Here is a 19520-nt window from a genome sequence, read left to right as displayed (position 1 = left end):
TCTCCATAAGTAACTCGAGAGATCTCCATAGTCCTGATCCCCCAATACCCACCAAGGTGTTTGATGATGCCGAGGATCTTCAGGATATTCCGTTTTCTTCGTATCCCTTTTTCTGCTGGTACCACTGAAGCAGCGATTCAACAACGTCAACATGCTGCACGTCAAAAAGATCTAGGAAGCGCCTGCGAATATCCCTTGCTTCACCGCCCGCCAGGGACTGACTTCGGGATCCTGGAAGAAGAACTTCATAAGGGGAGGAAATCCCCAGCAGGCACCAGAAGCCATCTCAGTACCATATTGAGGGCACTTGGAATACAAAAAGGTACGTACCTCCCATTTTTCTTTAAGCCTTAGGGTGTTGCCTGATTTCGATTCCTTCTTTTGGTGGTACTTGAAGTTGTTTTTCCGGGGAAGGAGCGCCCTCAGCGCTCTTTCCATGGTGTTGCACCTGTGACCTGCCTCACCACAACAACCCTTCTAGATCTGTGGCACCGATAGCTTTCCTTTCAACCCTCCCCAAACTTATTCCAACTTGCTTACAGGCGCCCCATCCAGGAAATTGCCGATTCTACTGGAAACCACGGGATACTCTAAGAGCATGGCACCAAAGGAGAGGCCTCTAGCCTCGAGGGCTGGAGGAACGGACTCCTCTCGGCATCGTTGTGAGGCATTCCCATTCATAATTTGAGGTTCGGTTACCGGAGTACTGATATTGCAAGCAGCGGCACGCAATGACGCCCCTCATCTGACTCACCATCAGCCGTCGGACGGTCAGCACGAGCGTCAGAGACGACTTGTCGGAGCACCTCCTCGGAGACGCATCAGATCCAGTCGCGCTTCTGGCCGTTTCAAGGGACTTTCGCAGTCCGAATCGACTTACTCTGATGTCTACTCAGCCTCGCAACGCTGCCAATCTGTCTGCTTTGATACGTCGGAAGCCGCGACTGCTACACCCCCCATGTATGCGTGCTCTTCGGCAGCCTTCACCCAGAGCCGCTTCAAGCTCACTCCCGAATCGCTTTCGGGTTGCCATGTGGAAGAGGCCTTTCTTGCGGAGCCTGCAGAACTTCAGAAAGATGTCGAGACGGAGGCCTCGGATAGAACCATCACCGCAGCCACTTGTCAAGAGTCACGACGTGGAAAGCATGCGTCGCATTATCATCGCCAGGATACCAGACGGGACACCAAGCGCGGCAGAAACGAGGCATCTTGCGACTAGGCGTCCGAGATCGCAGTTCATATCGACGACAACACCGATGGGTTCTATTGTTTGGGCTGTGGCATTCGCCGATCTGACGAGCAACACAAGATCCGCAAGTTTAGAGCTGGAGACCCGGCTTGGCGCAACTTCTGCAAACCCTGCCACGAGAAGCACCTAATCAGCGAGGATGGCAAGACGGTGAAGGCAAATGGTAACTTTTGCTTCGGCTGTGGGTTTGCCCGCTCGTCTCACTTCAACAGGGAGAATCCCATCAAGCCCAGCAAAAAGCCGGCCAAGAACTTTTGTGCTCATTGCATGAAACGTCTTTCCAAGAGAGCAGTCATTCCGACAGAGACCTTGCTTGGTAGCGTGAGTATTACCATTACTACACCCAACAGCTCTAGACACTAACGATATCCAGTCTTCCGATGAGAGTGACACGGAATCGGATTTGCACGAGTTTGACGCAGATCAATATGGTGAACAGAACCCAGATCATGCCAGTCGTTCTCGCACCGCGCCCCAGCAGGAGAAGGCAGAGCCGAAGAAAGATGCCACAGACTGTTTTATTGAGTGCAACAAATCTGGAAACGAGTCGGATGAGCTTTCTCCATCAGAGTCTGTTCAAAAGCGACTGAGAAAGCGCCGTTCTGCTCGAGCAAGCGATGCAGTGCCTCTGGGAGAGGTTCAGCCCAAGTCTCATTGCTCTACGACCCGTCATAATGATGATCTTGCGAACAACGTCGTCGCAGCGAGCACTGGCCATAAGGCTCCTTCGGTTGAGGACGTTCCTGATACTGAAGCGAATTCACAACCCGAAGACGACATGCCTGCCGACTCTTGCCGCTCGCCGGCCTCAGACCGTTCCACCTCTCTCAAGGCCGCGCCTGTTACACCAGTTCAAACGATATCACAGGCTATAGCCAGCGAAGATTCCCTTCATCCCGGCCCGCCCCTGGACTCGGGAACCGGTTCACCTTCCAAGCGAGCAAGATTCAGCGAGCGTGTCGAGGTCCGCACATCTCCGACTTTCTGGCAGCGAGAGCATCCCGAGGGTGATAACCCATATGCGCAGTTCCAACACGAGCAATACAACGATGATCTCCGTGATGGAAAGAAGGCTGTTCCCCTCAAAGATCCACTGAGAGACCCTGATGGCAGGACTGCAGGAAGGCTCTATGTGCCCTTGTGCAGCATCGACGACCATAGCTTCAACTCTTGGAGCAACGAGGGTGCGGCAGGATGGGATGACTTTGCTGCGAGATTCACATCCAACTCAACCAAGGTCTCTGGTAACAACCCGCTTCATTCCAGCGCTTTATATACCTCCGGAGGAAACCTGCCGCGGGATTGTTCCACCAGCAATAATGATCAGTATCGTCTCACCGGAGATCGATCGAATCCAAACAATCGACAGAAGCAGCCTCAAGGCTCCGGCGATTTCTCCTACGGCCAAGGCAAAGAGAATCAGCCATGCCCGCCTAGTCCTATCGCGCCAACTGGCTGGGGTTCGCTGCACGATTACTTTGATGACACCCACAATTTCGAGAACCATCACGCCTCGAACTGGTCATCTCGCCGCAATGCTCGTCGCACTGAGCGAAACCATGGCCCATGTGCTAATCAAAACGGTTCCTTCCGCAATACAGAAGATCCATATCCCAGTTGGGATCACCAGGCAGACGGTGCACATAATCTTTTCGGTTCCTTCAGGCATCCTGACGACTACGATTCTTTCGGAAGACTCGGCTTCAATTCATCATATGATTCAAATGATCATGGGCGATATTCTGGAGAGGATGGCTTCCATCACGGCAACTACGGTTCTGCTTCCGCTCATCAGCAATACTACCAGGGCGACCAATCAACTCCACCGAAAAAGAAGCAACATGGCTTTGATTTTGGTGCTTCTGACACCCAAGAGAACCTTCACACTCGCTCCTCTTACAACTTCTCTGGTCATACGACTAACCAAGATACGACGACCAGGAACGGTGCTTCGCGTGGTATCGAAATCCCGTTCGAGTCATCAACCGCGAGCAACGACGCCCTTCAAGAGCCCAAGCTTCCTCCTATCGGCATTGTCATGGAGATTCCGGATGACATGTCCGACAGCGATGTCCACACCCTTCTCATCCCTGGCTGCGACGACTATGTTCCCATGGCGTACTGAGCTCGGATTGGCTGACAGTTATTTGTCGCCCAGAGCAGCTTTACAGCTTATTTTTACTGATTCTTTCATCATGTCTGAACTTCAACGATCGAGGATCGTTTGCGAACTTGTCACCAGCAAAAAAACTACAGACGGCATCACGACTATGTGACGACGGACCGATATTGTCGACCTAACATTCTGCCTGCAAACAGATTTGCAGAATCTTGCTATGGAATACTCCAACTTTTGTTTCGCTTGTCTTTTTTACGTACTTTCCTCCAGCTGGCCACTTCCCCTTACGCCATTACCCCTTTTCGACAAACACCGCTAATTTCATACCCCTCTTGTTGCTCTCATTTCTTTTCCCCGTACACCTTTTTGGCACGCTTCGCCACAAGGCGATTTGCTACGAGGTATGAGAGGAGACGCTCTTGACCATAAATCGTCAGTAAGCAAGACTACATCACCATTCAACGGGATCTCTTTCCGATACGATCGGACGCAACCTCGTGGTTTTACCATAGCCGAAAACCCACAGACGCAGCTTGCAGAGGTTTGGTTTGGGAATACTGTTAATTGGAGAAGCATCGATTCCACTTGGGTGATGGTTTTTGCCTTGTGCCTGCGAATTTGGGCAACGTTTCCGTTGAGTTTGGGAATCATTATTCATTTGGACCATGGCTCCGACTCACTCTGGATGATTGAGAGTTTTATCAAGTCGTCGTGCAGGAGTGGTTAACCCTGTCTACTCCGGGAGGAAAGAAGATCAAAGACGACTACGAGAGTGTTCACTTGTACTTAGTTAGTAACACAACCAGAAATGCGACGAAAATTTCATAAACGAATCGCTTTAGTGTTGCAACACTCCGAAGTGATTATATGGGTATTGATGTCGAGGGTTATTCGTCCCTCAGGCGAGCCAAAGAGCCTCCCCGAGGAGCGAAAAGGGCCAGAGCTGCAGAGAATAGCACCGGGATCTATCGATGTGACAATATCAAGTTTGGGCCATCGTTACCCCAAAGCAACGGATTCTATTCTCCGATGGTGCGCCTCCACCTCAAGACATCAAGATGAAAAGGCAGTCTGCGATGAGAACCTCTCCTCTCTTTCGCCTCTCTGTCTCTTGCCTCCCGAGCCCCGACAATGCATATCGACAAGTCCCCTTTAAGAACATTTGTGGGAACGATTGAAACCATCAACGCCAAAGACAGGTCTAGCAAGCTCACAAAGGTTCAAAAGACCCAATTGAATTATTCAACCGAAATAGTATGAAACAAGAAATGACAATACACATGTGGATATATATTGCCGAGCATAGAAACAAAAAGGTATCAACGACAGTAGACTCTTGACACACACATATCTCTCTACGGCTTCCTCCGCGGTCCGGCTTGCTCAATGGCCGCGTCCAACGCCATCTCCTCCTCTTCTAGCCTCCGGATCTCGTCCTCCGTCATGCCGTCCTCAATCAGATGCGATACGTTGGAATTGACGTTGGGCGTTGACGAGCGCGGACCGCCGGCGCCGCTGCGGGTCATGTCCTCGACTGACCGCGAGGCGGTGGACATGTTTTCCTCTCGGTATGGTGCAAAAGGAGGCTGGTGGTGATCCGTGGCACTGACGGCTGAGGCAGGTGCTGCTGCTGCGGTGGTGGTCTCAAAAGCGTCGTTAGGATCGTCTTGTTGCAGTTCCCGAGAGAGGTGGTGCTGTTCCTGAGGTTGCGACTGCTGCTGGTGAAGCTGGTGCTGGGAGTGCTGGTGCTGCCCATCGTCCGTGTACGGGGAGTGCGGCGATTCGGTCACCCTGGCGTGGGTCTCCTTGTCGGCGAGGTACTCGTGGGGATTGTGGCCGGGGCCGTATGCGCCGTCCGAGACGTGGTCAGCGCGGCGTCGACGGCGGCGGAGGCAGAACCATATCATGAACGCGATGAGGGCGAGGCCGAGAACACTCCCGATGACGATGCCGGCGATGGCACCAGGCGCGAGACCTCCGTTGCCGCCGCCACCACCATTACTACTGCCGCTGCCGCTGCTGGAACCGCCGCCGATGGTTGATTGTGATGCATCAGGATTGAGAGAGGCCGTGGAGGAGGCTGCTGCTTGAGTAGTGGTCGTAGGTAGCGGTGATGTTGAGTCACTTTCGTCTTCACTGCCGACTCTCTCTACTTCACTGACACCGCGTTTATCCGCAAGTTTTCCGACTGCCTGGTCATACTCCACAGACGGATAGTTTCCAGTGAAGACGGCAAAAGCCCCGCTGGTCGTCGTGCCTGATTTGGTTTCTGATGTCCACTGAAGCTCAATATACATAGTGGAATCTGAGTAGGTTGCCATCTTCTTGGCCTCTATCGGCAAGACAAGAGTCTCGTTGCCGAGGATCACTGTTGTTCGATGTCAGCAGCTGAAATTGAGCAAGACTGACGCGAGCGATCTTGGAAGACATCCACGAATCTGGGCACGGAGGCAACTCACTTGCATATGTTTCTTGACGTTTTACAGCGGGAGCTGTCGGCGGTGCGAAACCTGCCGAGCTCCTCCCAGAAACCGCTCCAGGGTTCTCCTGACTTGGAAACGCTTCCATAATGAGTGACTCTGTTTCTTCATTCGATTTTGCCAACCAAGAGGCCTTGCTGAGCTTGACTCCGCTGGCCAGCTTCCACCCAATAGTTTGGAATGTGCGGTCCACCGTGATGACGTACGATGTTGAGCCGTGTGAACTGAAGGTAGTGGTGTTGAATGTGATTTTCTTCCCCTCCTGGTCCGTGGTTGACCTTGTCGGATCTCCCAAATTGGATGTGAAGTCAATACCACTGGAAGCTTCGCCCTCGAAGGCGACGTTGCCATTCTCGCCGCCGCTGTTGATGACAATGCGCGCCTTTTCGGATGTGTCATCGCGACTTAGCTGAACAGGCGCTGGATATGACATGTTGTGATGTCTGTCGTTCTTCCCAGCAGTCTACTTGTATGCTATGTGTGTAGCGTTCGCCTCGATGATTGCGCCACTCGAGTCTGTTGGCGTCGGCTATGTTTGATAGGATCGTATCTCCGGCTTTAGTCGTGCTCGTTTCTCTATGCTGAATCGACCAAAATGTCCAAAATCTTGCCCAGACTGTGACTCCCTTGATATTCTTCTCGTCGAGGGAAATATCCCGTCACCTTACAAAAAGTGTAAATGAGATGAAGTGAATCAAGAAGTGAAGACAATGCGGGAAACGAAGTAAGCAGAAATGGAGAAAGTGAGTGGCCAGGCTGAGAGAGAGAGGTGGGAAGGTCAGAGAGAAGAAAGCCACCGAGGCGTGTAAGACGGAGAAGAAATGAGACAAGTCGGTAGGACAGAGACACAGACAGATGCAATACCAATCTAGCAACCTTGGGGCTGACAAGGATCAACGAGACGGGCACCTTTTTTCGTTGGTCAGGTCCCGGCCGGTTTGCTGCTGCTGACCGGGGGGAGGGGGAAGAAGGAGAAGGGGCTCGGGCTCTTGCGCGCGCGCTTTCGTTACCGAGAGGAAAGGTTTATTGTCAGGGTTCGCGAGCTTTCTTTCGCTTCTTCGCTTCCTTCGCCTTTTGCAGTCTGTTAGTCGTCTCCCGATGCAAGTGCAGGTGCAGGGATTCGAGGGGATGGATCTGCGCTACGCCAACTACAACAAGCCACGCCGCCAAGGCAGCGCCGCCCAAAGAAATGAGGGAGGAATGGATCCGCGGGTGGTCGAAGGTCAGATTGACAATATGAATACCGTTCGCCGCCGCCTGTCCGTTCTTGATGGTTGATGTGCTTGCTATGGCTGGATATTTAGAGTGAGGCGCTGTACATTCCCTCGCGAGGCACCTTTGTTGGTGGTTGAGGCTGAGGTGGAGTGCTCGGTATCAGCTAGACTGTCTACATGGTGTACCTTAGCTAAGTAGTAGGAAAGACGAAGACGGTCATGAGGTGCAAAGGGTCCTTTCCTCGTCTCCCAACTTCGGTACGGAGTACATCTTGACAATATCTTGCAAGGAAACGACTGATGCGTGCGTGCCTACCAACCGGGTGGGTCTGTCCAACAGGCAACTCGACGCAGGGTTGGGAATCCCAAAGAACCCCCCCAAACGTCTCCTTCATCTCTCACCTCTCTTCTCTCCCTTTGGATGATCAGTCTACACTATCCTTCTCGATTGAGAACCCCACCCACGATTCCAGGATCGGCACACTGGATTGGTGAGATGTTACACTGCAGCAGCAACAAGTGCTGAGTGCAATCACCAGTATGCTCCGCCACCAACCTGTCTCGATGGTGACGCCATCCCCAGAACACAAGACGGAGAGGGCCAGCACAGACTGCTTCTGGACAACACACTCAGTCGAATGATCCCCTCTCAACGGAAGCCAATATGGCCATTGACATCTCCAAGATTTAAGGTGTTTAGTGCAAGAGGAGAGAACGGGAGACGAAAAGACACAGAGAATGGCAGAGAGAGGTCGTGCGTGGTAAGGCTGGAGAAAAGCGGGCCACGCTTCCAACGCTAAACCATGGGGGGAGCCACAGCCCCAGCCCCACCGGTCAGCAAATAAGCACCATCCAATGGAACGCGGCGCAGGCAGCACACCAGGGACCTGAGGTGATGCTATTAATTGAAACAAAAAGAAGAGGCGCCGCCGCCCCCTGCAGACATGCACACCAACGTCTCTCTACGGAGTACTTCCATGGAAGCAGCCCAAGTTCCAACCAACCTGCCAACCCAAAGATGGACAAGACAGACGACGACCCTTACCGTTTGATGGAAACCCGCCAACGGTCTAGCGCTACCGCACGCTGAGCTGCTAGTGTCGCTGCGGCTGATGTGAGCTTTGCCCAACCCGCCTTAGGCCTTGGACGCTCACCGGGGCGATGCCCACCTCGACAGTCGACACCAAATCCTTCTCCCGCTGCCGTCGCCGACGATATGCAGTCTCTCAATACCACCTCTGCTCCATGCCGTGGTCAGGCTCTCATCACTCTCAGACCGGCGGGTGGCGACATGGGCCTACGTATGCCGTGGACCATGTCATTAAAACAAAGTAAGCTTCCTCTTCAAGCTTTCCCGCTGCTGTCCATACTCTAACGGTCTGACCTCGTTCCCTCGCACGGTTGCTCGTTGTCAAGCCCCGAGGCTTACTTCAGATGCTGCTCGGTGGATAAGAGCCATCCCATTTCAAAACGAAGAATGTCACCCGGTTTCCAAAACACGCTTCGTCTGTACCGAAAGCTCGTGAAAAGCACTCTAAGATGAAGAGACGACACACTCCTCTTCTCCATGCCATCCCATGTTCCCAAAAGTCCAATTCCCCTCCCCCACCCGCTACGTCGCATTGTCCACACCCTCTTCTCTGCTGCCTGCCGATCCTACCACACCAACCCGGGCTCTGCGGCCTGCCTAACAAATCCCTGTCCCGAAGCTCCCACAGCTCCACCCAATGCGCTCGATGGCAACAGCGGCGCATGTAAGCCAACATCCAACAACGACGAAACATGCCACACGCACACAAGATCCCAACTTCCAACGGGCGCGTCGTGAGAAGAAAATGATGTCCCACTCTCCGAGCGAGCGCCTCGCCTGGTCAAGGCCTTTATGCACATTGTTGGCTTCGTCGGCGCATGTTTGCTATTACGGGCCCTTGTAATGGGGACAAGTCCGGGCGCGTGTAAGACGATGCGCTCATTACGACGAATACATTAATTGAGAATGGCATGTGCGGAATGGCATAGCAGTTGCTCAGTGACCTAACCAACTCTGTTACTTCTTGTCCCTTTTGCTGCCCCTATCCGTCACTCTGGCGCCCGTTTTCCCCCCGTCGCATGCGAGCACCTGCCAACAGACCCCCAATGTGATACACATTTATAGATAGATTGCCAAAAAGAAGCCATTCGTAGTGACCGGACCAACAGGCGCAACAAAGGAACCCAGTTTGTAATTTTCACAGGACTTACACGCCCGGCCATATTCCTATATCCGGAGACGGAAACCCGGAAGAAGTTTCCACGATTCTCACCTTGCCTCAGCTCACAACTTAGACACAAACTTCAGAGCTTCCCCGTTTCCTGACATCAACCACGTCGTCAGTTCCCTTGATCCACAAAAAAAGTGCATCTCGAAAGTTCAAAAGACGTTAAAAGTTTGTACACTTTCATCTCTTTCTTTGTATTACTTTGCAACCGTCCTCGCAGACAGTCTAAAATAAAATTATATACTCGAACGGGTCTACGATGGCTTTGTAGTTAGTTAGTTATAAAGAACCATTTCCCCAAAACGCTACCCAAGAGAGAACCACAACAAGCATCCTTCACCTCTCCCTCTCCCTTCCTCCCCGAGATCATACAACAAACATCGTGATTGACTGTCCTTTGTAAACATTGTAAACACGCCTTTGTCAGGGACGGGAACCAGGGCTACACCAGCAAACATCTTGCTCAAGCAACAAGACAGAGCGAAGTACTGCAGCACCATCGTACGGAGACAAAGTCCCGATTTCGCTTCCAAACAAGATTAAACTCATACGCCACCAAAAGCCATGCCCCATGCTTGCTTGCTCTCCCCATACCGGGGGCCGGGAACATTTTATGCAAAAGTCATCTGGATCTCCTTCTCTTTACCAAAATCATCATCGTCATCAACGTCCGCCCAGGGGTTCGACGCCCCCATATTAGGCACCGTCTGCGCCGACTTCATCTCCGGCCGCGACGGCGGAGGAGCGGGATCGTCCTTGGGCGGCGGCCGCGGCGCCGGCGGCGGATCGTGAAAGGAAGTGTCAAACGTCATCTCGACCTCTTCTTCGAGCGGCGACGGCGCCGCGTGGTACGGCGACACGGCCCTCTGCTGCGACAGCGTGGGTGAGAACGTCTGGCTGCCCTGAAACGTCGGCGTCCTCTCGGGCGTGTACGAGTAGGAGCCCGTCGTCTCGTACGAGGCTCGACCCGGTACCGCGTACGCGCTCTTAGTCTCGCGCAGGCTGTCTCGTGGGTTGAGCGATCCGTTTGACGAACTGAGATCGAGTCTCATGGGCGGGAGCGTGGACTTGAGCTCCTTTACTTGGAACTCTACTGGCTCCTCCTCTTGCGTCGTGGCAGTCTTTTCCTTTGCGACTTCGGCTCGGATGGCCTCGACGTCAAACAGCACACCGTGGTTATTACCCTCCTTGTCTTCTGTCCTCGGGTTCGGTTTGTTTCCGTCCTTTGCCGAGTCTTCGTAAATCTCCCACTTCTCCTTGTCCGCCTTCTTCCCCCGTCCGAAGATGGAAAAGCGGCTCTTCTTCTTCTGCCCCTCCCTCTCAAGCTCCTTGCGAGCCTCCTCGATCTCGTTGATGAGCTCTCGCTGACGCTCCTGATGATTATCGGGGTCGGCATCTTCGATTTCGGTGAATTCGTCACTCTCCACGAGCCAGCCGCACTCTCGGAGGAGACGCGGCATAGCCTTACGGTACTCCATGTGACCTTTGACAAACTCTGTGACATCAAAGTTTTCAATCCACGGCAGGTCCTCAATGGGAGCCAGTCCAGCCACCTTGCGAGGGCCACCGCCAGTCAAACGGAAAAGGTAGGCGAGGATCCAGTCGTTGCTGCTGTACCCATTGACAAACCTTCCTGGAACAACAGTGCGGGCTCGGAGGTATTCGTCCTTCTTGATGATGAGGGGAGAACCGAACAAGTAGACGTTCTGAACCAGGCCGTAGGCCCCCTTTCTCGCCAGCTCCAAGAGGCAGGAGAAAATGACTCGCGAACCGAGTGAATATCCGACAAGTGTGACTGGGCGTGTTCCCAAATTTCTGTCAATCAAAGAGTCCGCCAAAATGAGACCTGCAGACCAGGCTCTGTCTTGTGATACACTCCAAGGGTTATCAATGAGGTATGCCAACTTTGTCAAGACAACGGGTAACGACAGGGCAGCCATCAAACTGGTCAAGATTGTACTTGCAAGAACTTGTTGCAGACCTTGTGTCAGAGCCTAGGAAAGGTTAGTGAGAATCGGAAAAAAAAAAATGTGATTGAAAGGGGCTGCAGCAAACCTCCGTAGCGAGAATGTTGATCGTGTCACCCATACTCCTCAACATTTCGGGTTCCCAGTAGACAGAGTACAAATCGCCCATAATGGGGTCCACTGTGCTGAATGGCAAACGGACGTCATCCACCTTGCCCGTCATCCATCCGGCTACTGTGACGACGAGATGCACCCTCTTGTTGTTGTGCAGCGGCCGATACTCGAATGTCTTGACGGCTCCTGTCCTCCTGTTTGCCGCTCGGCCACCGATAACGCTACCGGATGCCGCGGCACTGGATGTGATGATGGCAGCTCCGCCGACTCCTCCGAGGAATGTAGATGTACCCGTCACTCCAATGGTGGTGAAGCCAGCAGCCAAGCCGGCGCCAATGACGGGAGCGAGGAGGCCTGCCGAGAGGCCAATGACCAGACCACCACCCACGGTAGCCAAACCCATCATCATGTAGCGCTTCTTGAGAGCTTGTTTCCTCCGATGCTCCATATGCTCGTCCTCGTTCCAGTTTTCTTGCTCTGCGGCCTGTTGCATCTCCAACGCGTCCGTCACCTTCTTTTCAAACTTTCTGACATCCAACCAGTCGATTTGGAGGCTCTTACCGACCCGCTCCAAAAGAATTCTGGACCTGCAATCGTACACAGAATCGGCAATCAAAAGGAGAAACAGGTCGCACAGCACCGTCCAACGCAGGTCAATGTCGATTTTGTCCGAGGTAACCATTTGAGCCGGAGTCTTGACAGGGGGCAGCTCCTCTCCCTCGTGCGCCTCGTACGGCGGGGGCGCTTCGGCTGCTTTCTCGTTCTGCGAGAGCGCGGGTGAAGGGGGCCCCATACGCCTGGGCGAGGTAACGGAAAGCGAGCTGCGGGATTCCCTTGGCGATGTGACGGAGAGAGAGCTGCGCGATTCGTTTTCATCCTCGGCCATGGGGTTCTTGACACGGGCGTTAGCCATCAAAATCGGAGTCAAGTCCGACGGCACCACGCCGTGATCGCTTAGTTGTTCAACCATGATCTGCTCGGCGGAGCTGATGTCCATGTGTGTGTAGAGACGGATCATCATCTTCTGGCCCCACATCTTGGTCGCTTCGGCCGACATTGTGACATCCTTCTTTGCGCTCCTCGTGTGCTCGACGCCCTCGGCTTCCTTGACCATGTTATGAATCTCCAGTCTCGTCAGCCCCACGTAGGCGATTCTCTGCCCTTCCGTCAGCAGGTCCTTGGTTGCCTGCATCTGAGAGACAGCATCGCGGGCCTCGCTGTCGTCTTCGCCGATACTCGTGCCATTCACTTCCTTGAAGAGGTATTGGGTATTGTCGTCCATGCTGGTGGCTGATTCGGCATCGTCGTCCATAATTACTCGGGTATATCCCTTTCCTGCACCGCCAAGTCCGCCGTAGCCGTATGTCTCGTCAACTTCGTCGGCCTTGAACTCCTTTGCGACAAGTCTATTGTCATCGTCATAAATATCGTACGGGGCGAATGCAGGCATCGTTTGCCAGTCGCCATCATCGTTGTTATCGTCCTCCTTCTTGTCTGACGTCAGTTGCTGATGGGAGAATTCGGAGACGCCGACGTTGCTGGTATTGCTCTGGTCTCTCTTGTGCTGCGTTTTAGGAGAAGGAGGCTCTGCCACCTTGGGCTCGGGCTCGTCTGCCTTGTCGACGAGCTTCGCAGGTGATCCTGGTTGCTGCGGCTTGAGATTGCTAGGCTTAGTTTCTGGTGCCGTCTTTTCCGACTCCTTTGATTCGACCCGGTCGGTTGCACCTTTTGTTGTGACACCCTCCTCCTTGCTCTCGCTCTTGGTTGTTGCTGAAGCTTCTGTTGTTGATGGCTTCTCGGTACTGCTCTTAGCGGCGACCACCTCTTTGGCTTCGACTTTGGCCTCTCCCTCGACTTCCTTGTTTGCTGGAATTTCCTGGCCTTTGACATTTTCTCCATCCGTTTTGATTGTCACATTCTTGTCCTTGGGCTCGTCTTTGTCCAAATTTGAAGTTACAGGGGTAGATGGTGTATTCGAGGTCGCTCCGGAGGCAACGGCCGTGGCCGGCTGCTCGGATTGAGCGTCTTTGAACTCGTCATCGTCGCTTTCCGACTCGCCGTCTTTCCCGTCGACTTCCTTCCTCGCTAAAGCAGCCGTCTGGTTGCTTGCGTCTGTTGCATGCTGCCCATCGTGAACCGGCTTCGGTTGGGACTCGTTCGGCTCGGATTGATCGTCGGTCGTCTGATCGGTCTCCTGAGGCGGCGGTGACACGTATCGTCTGATGGGTAGGCCGAAATCGTCCACCTCAGGCATGTCGCTCGTCATGGCCGCAGCGGGAGTCTGCTTTTGCGTAGATGCAGGTGCAGTTGCAGTCGCAGTTGCGGTTGCATCTGATGCACGAGTGCCATTCGGTAGCTGGTCAGCTGCCTCCGTATCGGCAGCGGGAGCGGCGGCGGCGGTGGCTGTCGTCGAGGAGGGGTTGTTGGTGTTGGTGTTGGTGGTGGCAGACTCGTCTGAGCCCGCCATGTTGAGATGTCGTGTATTGCCTCTTAGACAAACATGCGAGCTGTTTGTCTCAATGTGCCAGAAAAAGATTCAGGTAAAGAGGCCAAGGCAAGGGTGGGCAGCCTCTTTTTTCCCTTTTGTTTCGGGTATTGGAAAACGAATGGGTCGCGGGCTTATGCCGGGTTGGAGTAAGGTCGGTATCCGTAGGGGACGACGCGCAATACCTTGAGCAGTGGAACGAAAGCGAACTAAAGACTCCGTAAAGTGGCTGAGATTAGAATTACTGTGGGATATGTTTTCCAGGCGTGCCGAACGCGCAGTTTCCGTGAGGTAAGGTACTCAGACGTGCTAACTTTTGAGAGGATTCGAGCCACGGGAACCTCCAACTGGAAGTCAAATTGGATGGACCAGGGGGGAGCAACGACTTGAAGGGTACGTCCACGTGTTTTTTCTGAGTCTGAGTCTGACAGGGTGCTTCTTTTCACGAAAGGGGGCCCGCGGGCTCGAAAGGGATGATGAAGAAAGTCCTGTTGTCGGTTGTTGGCGAATTTGATGGTTGATTTGGTTAATCCATCAGGGGAACAGTAAGCCAAACATCAAATCCCCCCAATTGCGCCCCTCAGCCCCCCCCCAATGACGATCCGCTAGAGTGCCGCGACTGCCATTTCCTGTGGGGACCGAACAAGCCATGCGAATTGGAGAATGTCAGTGCCCATGAGTTGGTCACTCAAGGACTGTGCTCACCTCACGCAGTGTTAGTGCTCACTGAGGTGGCTGTCAGCCAGATTGAGGCACATTGGCTCACCGCCCAACACACCACGACAGTGACCGTTTCAGCGGTCGAGAGCTCTGACCTCTGACCAGCCCTGCCGCCCCTCCCAAAGGCATCACACTGGACCTGGCAGTGCCTCCTATGGCAAACTGACGACATTGGGAGGCCTTTGAAGGATGGAGGGGTGCCCTGGCCTCGATATAATCGTCATTGGGCTTTCATACACGATATCTTGGTGGTTTTGGACGTGTTGTCGCATCACCTCAGATAGGCCATCCTCCAGGAGGGAACATCACCGAGTTCCTGTCCTACCAACAGACACTGAGACCTTCAAGCGTGATCCCCCATTATCCCGTAGATAGCAAATCAAGGGGTCACATTCGAGATGCCGGTAATTTCAAAGACCGCCAGTTCATGAGACGATTCAGAAACACATTCACTCGACGATCCTCCCGTACGGTGTACCTCGCTGTGGCAAGAATTCCCCATTAAATTGGTATCTCTGAGCTTTTGTTGTACCTTTTACATTCCAATCATTTTAATAAGCCCCCACCCGAAAACGCCCTTTTGGTATGCAATATCGAATCCCTACGAGCTTTCCGCCGCTTGCTCCGTCGACGCCTCGCCCTGGTTCGCGGCAGGCGTACTCGACGAGTTCGCCGCATCGCCAGCGGCCTGGCCCTTGTTCCGTCTTCTGCGCTTCTTCTTCGCCGGGCCTTCTCCCTCTCCCTCGCCTCCATCTGCGGCGGCCCGCGCTTCCTTTGCTTCCTTGTGCGCCGTGTCGCCGCCGCTCGTGGCCTTCTTCGCCTTCTTGACCGCCAAGGGGTTCGGTCCCTTGCGTCCCCTCTTCTTATCTTTCTTCTTCTGCTCTTGAGCAACTCCTCCTCCTCCGGACTTGCCCTCCTTTTCGCTTTCATCGTCGTCGTCCTCATCCTCCTCCTCGCGCTTCCTCTTCCTCTCGGGCCTGACGAGCCCGTCGCGGAACTTGCTCTTCTCCTCCTTGGTCCTGATCGCCACGCTCTCCGTCGCCATGGGCTCGAGGATCATGACCGATCGCTTAATGTAAATCTGCGGGACACCCGGGATCTCGCGAAGCATGCGGCGCACGTCGCCTGACTGGCTCGCGACGCAGTAGCGGTGCTTGTTGACGAGGTTGCTCTTGGGGTCGACGACGGCCTTCATGCATTCCATCGTGCTTAGGGGTTCCGGGTAGTCCTCGGGCAAGTGGCCGCAGCGTCTCCGCTCGAGCGTCTTTGCAAAGTCGATGATTTTGTTCATGTCGGGCTCGTTCTTGCGCAGGTACAGCTTGCGGATCTCGCATTGTGTGATCACTGTGTGCGTCAAATAGTCAGCCTTCGAAGCACTCGTCTTCCTTCCTGATGTCTAATCGTCGGCGTGCTGTATACTCACTTGGCTTGACCTTGCCGTGCAGCGTGCGCTCCAGTCCGGCGAGCAGGTCGTATCTGAAGTTGTGGCAGTCGACCACCATTTCAGCGTCGACTAGACATTGGTACGGTTCGCGGAATCCCCATGTCAGTTGGTACTGGTTCATCAGCTTGCGATACTGTTTGCTACGTTTTCCGCGCATTGTGAAAGTATGGGTGGCGAGGGGAAAATGCCCTTGCCGTCGAACGGGAGGTGGTTTGATCTGATTAACGCAGCAAAGACGGTGGTGGAGGCAGATGTTTGCGTTGAAGTCGCGAAATTTCTTGCTGGAAAAATTGCGATAAGATAAGAGGTCTGGCCCATGAAGGCCGATCTAACCCCACCATGGTCCGGCCACGACCGTGCGCAACGTCACTTGAGGAAAGGTATCATGGATTTTCTTTTACAGAAACGAGCATCGCAAACGCTTCCATCCGAGAAATCGCCAGATGTTGGTGATATGTGTTCAATTAGCGGCAAACTTTGCACTATCCATGGATTCCTGTGAATATCAAAAGCCAATTAAACGCCAAGTACCTCCCAAAAGATGGCCACTGTCATCCCGACTCGGGTAAGGCGTATGTATGCCATAATGATTGCAGCCTGCCCCTGCGGGACCTTTTCCGTAAATTCTATGTCCCATGATTGCCCTATTTCGTGATATCGCCCTCCTCATCATCATGCATCCTGTTTCCTCACGAGCGCAGCTACGACGCTGATGTCATCGAGTTTGCCTGTTTCCTTTGTTAGCCTCAGTGAAATATCACGGCCTGGCGGAGCCGATAACTTACCTCCAACGCTTGGTAGCCCTTCCTCAATGGCATGCTCCATAAACGGGCTTTCCGCGAATGGATCCGTCGCAATCTTCTTCGCGGCCGCGACCAACTCCTCGGCAGCGAGCTTCATGCCCCCGTTTGCGCCCCCCGTCCGGTCGCCCTCGACTCTGTCGCCCCCGCACTCCCCATTCTCCCAGCGTTCTATGCTCTTCTGAATGCTGTCGACAATCTCGTGCTCCCACAGGTTGTCGATGACGCCGTCCGACATGGCGAGGACCACGTCCCCGACCTGTATCTCCACAATGTCCAATACGGCTTCCGTGTTGGGGGTGTCGGGGCTGTTGGTGCCCAGCTGGCGGGGGCAGTCGAACCAGTGCCACTGTTCCTTGGTTTTGTAGATGACCTTCTCGTGCCTGGGTCGGAGGATCATGACTTGGCAGTCGCCGAGATTGGTGACGTAGACCTGGGGCACCTTCTCGCTGCCTCCTTGCAGGGTCTTGTAGTGCAGCAGCGCTCCGCTCGCCGTCGTGGTGCCTTGCCAGTCGTTCGGGTCCGAAGTCGCTTTCAGGGTCTGCTCATACGCCGTCTGGAGATAGGCTACCGGGTCGGGCTTGTAGACGTCGCCCGCGGCGCGAGGGTTGGTGGACTCTTGCTGAATAGCTGTCGCCCAGTAATGTAGAATCAAGCGAGACCAGAGGCTATTACTCCGACATCAATATTGGGACATCCGATCAACGGAAAGGGGGAGGGGGAATATAGAGCACCCACCCAGCATGGCCCCTCGGGCGTGTTGACCAAGCACCGACACCATCGTTCGCACAAATGAAGTTGTCGCTGGCAAACACCGCATCGTCTCCGTTTGTCTGTCCGAGAATGATCTGCCCGTCTACTCTCGCGCGCCGATCGCGGCTTCGGTGATGGGTACTGAGCGGATCGGAAAACGAGCCCGACGGAGGGGAGAGGAAGGGCGGCGGGAACGGTCGCGGCGCTCGCTTGGCGAAGAGGGAGACGCCGGTCTCGAAGCGGAACGGTTGCTGCGTCTGTGGTGGTGATTTCTGCTCGGAAGAATTTGCTTGCGACAGCGGCGGCGTTGTTGTTGATGTTGTCGTCGTCGCCGTCGACAGGCAAGCCGCCCTGCTAGGTCGGTATCGCTGCGGCCATGATGCTGGAGATGCGCCCTGAGGCACTCTCGGCGGCCGCGCTTTGAAGGGGGGAATCGCCAACAAGGGCCCGGGTAACCTCCTCATTCCCACGTGTGAGGCAGACAAGGCGCCTTTTGCGATGTTGGATCGCAACGAGACGAAATCGCTGGGCCTGTTGCCGTTATCTTTTGGCGCTGGAAGGGTGCCGCAGGAGTGCTGGGCATGGCCGGGGGGTGGGCTTCGATGTGTTGGTTGGGGGCTCTCCGAACCGGGGGTTAAATTGGGGCGCTACACGTGCAGGCGCGTTTTGGTCCCAGGCCGGTGCATTGGGCACTGGGCTGCAGAGTCGTAGCTGGGAGTTAGGAGCTCTAGGCGGCCTTAGAGGGCTGGCACGGCTGGGTAGGTAGGTGCAAAAACTCTGAACTTAGGTAAGCACAGTCAAAACACCCCCCACCTCTCCTTTTTGTCACCAAGAAGCCCAACATTTAGGTCAACACTCTGTAAGTAGGAGCATTGGTTGAGCCACAACATGCTGTTTCTGTAAATGAAGTTGTCACAACTAGGAGCTCCCCTGTCCCACATTGACCGCATTTTGAATAAAAAATTCCTTCACTAGCATCACCCTTCACAACACCAGGAAAGCAAGCAGCACACAAACAAACTACAAACAGATCTGAAAATTTTCTGACAGAAAACTCTTAAAGGGAGTGTAGCGTGGCGGGCTCCTGATGGGGCTGATAAGTGGCAATCGATGCAACTGCAGAAATTGTTCCATGTAAAAGCCGAGCACGCCGGCATTGGCATGTCGTAAGAAAATCTTAGCCGTTCCGTATCTTGATCATTAACAGGATACGGAGTAATATCCCCTTCCCTATAACCTCATATCGCTCTCACTCGTCTCCGTCGGCATTTCCGATTAGAGAGGAGCGCGATGCACGTCCAGTCCCCTGAACTTTGAAAAGGCAAACTTCCGCCTCGGTACGGTCCACCGATGCAAAAACCTGGAAACAGGCTCTGAGGCTCCTCTGTCATCAACAGATCGACATTCGGGATCGACAATAGCTTGGCCCGGTCGAGGTGGCCGTCGCTCAGCTGCAGCCTCTGCGGGTGTAACATAGCTAAAATAAACACCATGGCTGGTGGCCTGGAACAGGATGGAAGCATGGCATTGGAGCAATCTGCGTCACACTCGAAGCCTGCTGCGTCCATTGAGCATGCCGAAATCGAGTAGTCATTCGTTGCGTGAGGGGAACAGGATCTTTCGTAATATATACGAGAAAGTAAGCAGGCAGGTTGTGCAGGTTCAAGAGGCTGTGATTCTAGAAGTTTGCAGCCATTGCCGATCTTTTCTAACAATAACCTCCGAACCACACAAATGCCAAGGAACCAAACATACACGCACAAGACTGACAACAGTTCGGATTGCCTTCTTCTGACGAACCGTTTGGTCTTTTGAAAGTCTGTACTCTTCGCGCCACTGCCTCCCTACTTGTGTCTAAGACTGTAGAGAGTGAACCGCGACGCCCGAGACACTCAGCTAGAGCCATCAGGCCTGCAA

At 54.0% G+C, this 19520-nt stretch overlaps 5 protein-coding genes across 5 annotated transcripts; 1 reads left to right on the top strand and 4 right to left on the bottom strand.

Annotated features, from left to right (window-relative positions):
• Window positions 1-66: 66 nt before the first annotated feature.
• Window positions 67-3374, top strand: CPAR01_05229 (uncharacterized protein; the record flags this gene model as incomplete). The annotated part of the gene is made up of 4 exons (XM_060489508.1): window positions 67-322; window positions 690-1121; window positions 1236-1570; window positions 1623-3374. 4 exons carry the CDS (start codon window positions 67-69, stop codon window positions 3372-3374), a joined length of 2775 nt encoding a protein of 924 aa, XP_060350974.1.
• Window positions 3375-4723: 1349 nt separating this feature from the next.
• On the bottom strand, window positions 4724-6281 carry CPAR01_05228 (uncharacterized protein; the record flags this gene model as incomplete). The annotated part of the gene is made up of 2 exons (XM_060489507.1): window positions 4724-5736; window positions 5828-6281. 2 exons carry the CDS (start codon window positions 6279-6281, stop codon window positions 4724-4726), a joined length of 1467 nt encoding a protein of 488 aa, XP_060350973.1.
• A 3650-nt stretch (window positions 6282-9931) lies between these two features.
• Window positions 9932-13868, bottom strand: CPAR01_05227 (uncharacterized protein; the record flags this gene model as incomplete). Its single annotated transcript, XM_060489506.1, has 2 exons — window positions 9932-11314; window positions 11376-13868. The coding sequence occupies 2 exons, from the start codon at window positions 13866-13868 to the stop codon at window positions 9932-9934; spliced, it is 3876 nt and encodes a 1291-aa protein (XP_060350972.1).
• A 1339-nt stretch (window positions 13869-15207) lies between these two features.
• On the bottom strand, window positions 15208-16207 carry CPAR01_05226 (uncharacterized protein; the record flags this gene model as incomplete). Its single annotated transcript, XM_060489505.1, has 2 exons — window positions 15208-15950; window positions 16030-16207. The coding sequence occupies 2 exons, from the start codon at window positions 16205-16207 to the stop codon at window positions 15208-15210; spliced, it is 921 nt and encodes a 306-aa protein (XP_060350971.1).
• A 515-nt stretch (window positions 16208-16722) lies between these two features.
• On the bottom strand, window positions 16723-18067 carry CPAR01_05225 (uncharacterized protein; the record flags this gene model as incomplete). The annotated part of the gene is made up of 3 exons (XM_060489504.1): window positions 16723-16778; window positions 16836-17518; window positions 17589-18067. The coding sequence occupies 3 exons, from the start codon at window positions 18065-18067 to the stop codon at window positions 16723-16725; spliced, it is 1218 nt and encodes a 405-aa protein (XP_060350970.1).
• Window positions 18068-19520: the final 1453 nt, after the last annotated feature.

Source organism: Colletotrichum paranaense, assembly GCF_030867605.1.
Source record: "Colletotrichum paranaense strain IMI 384185 chromosome Unknown Scaffold_4.1, whole genome shotgun sequence".
Classification (NCBI taxonomy): Eukaryota; Fungi; Ascomycota; class Sordariomycetes; order Glomerellales; family Glomerellaceae; genus Colletotrichum; species Colletotrichum paranaense.
The sequence above is the reverse complement of the archived record's forward strand: the minus strand, read 5'-3'. Positions and strand labels throughout refer to the sequence as shown.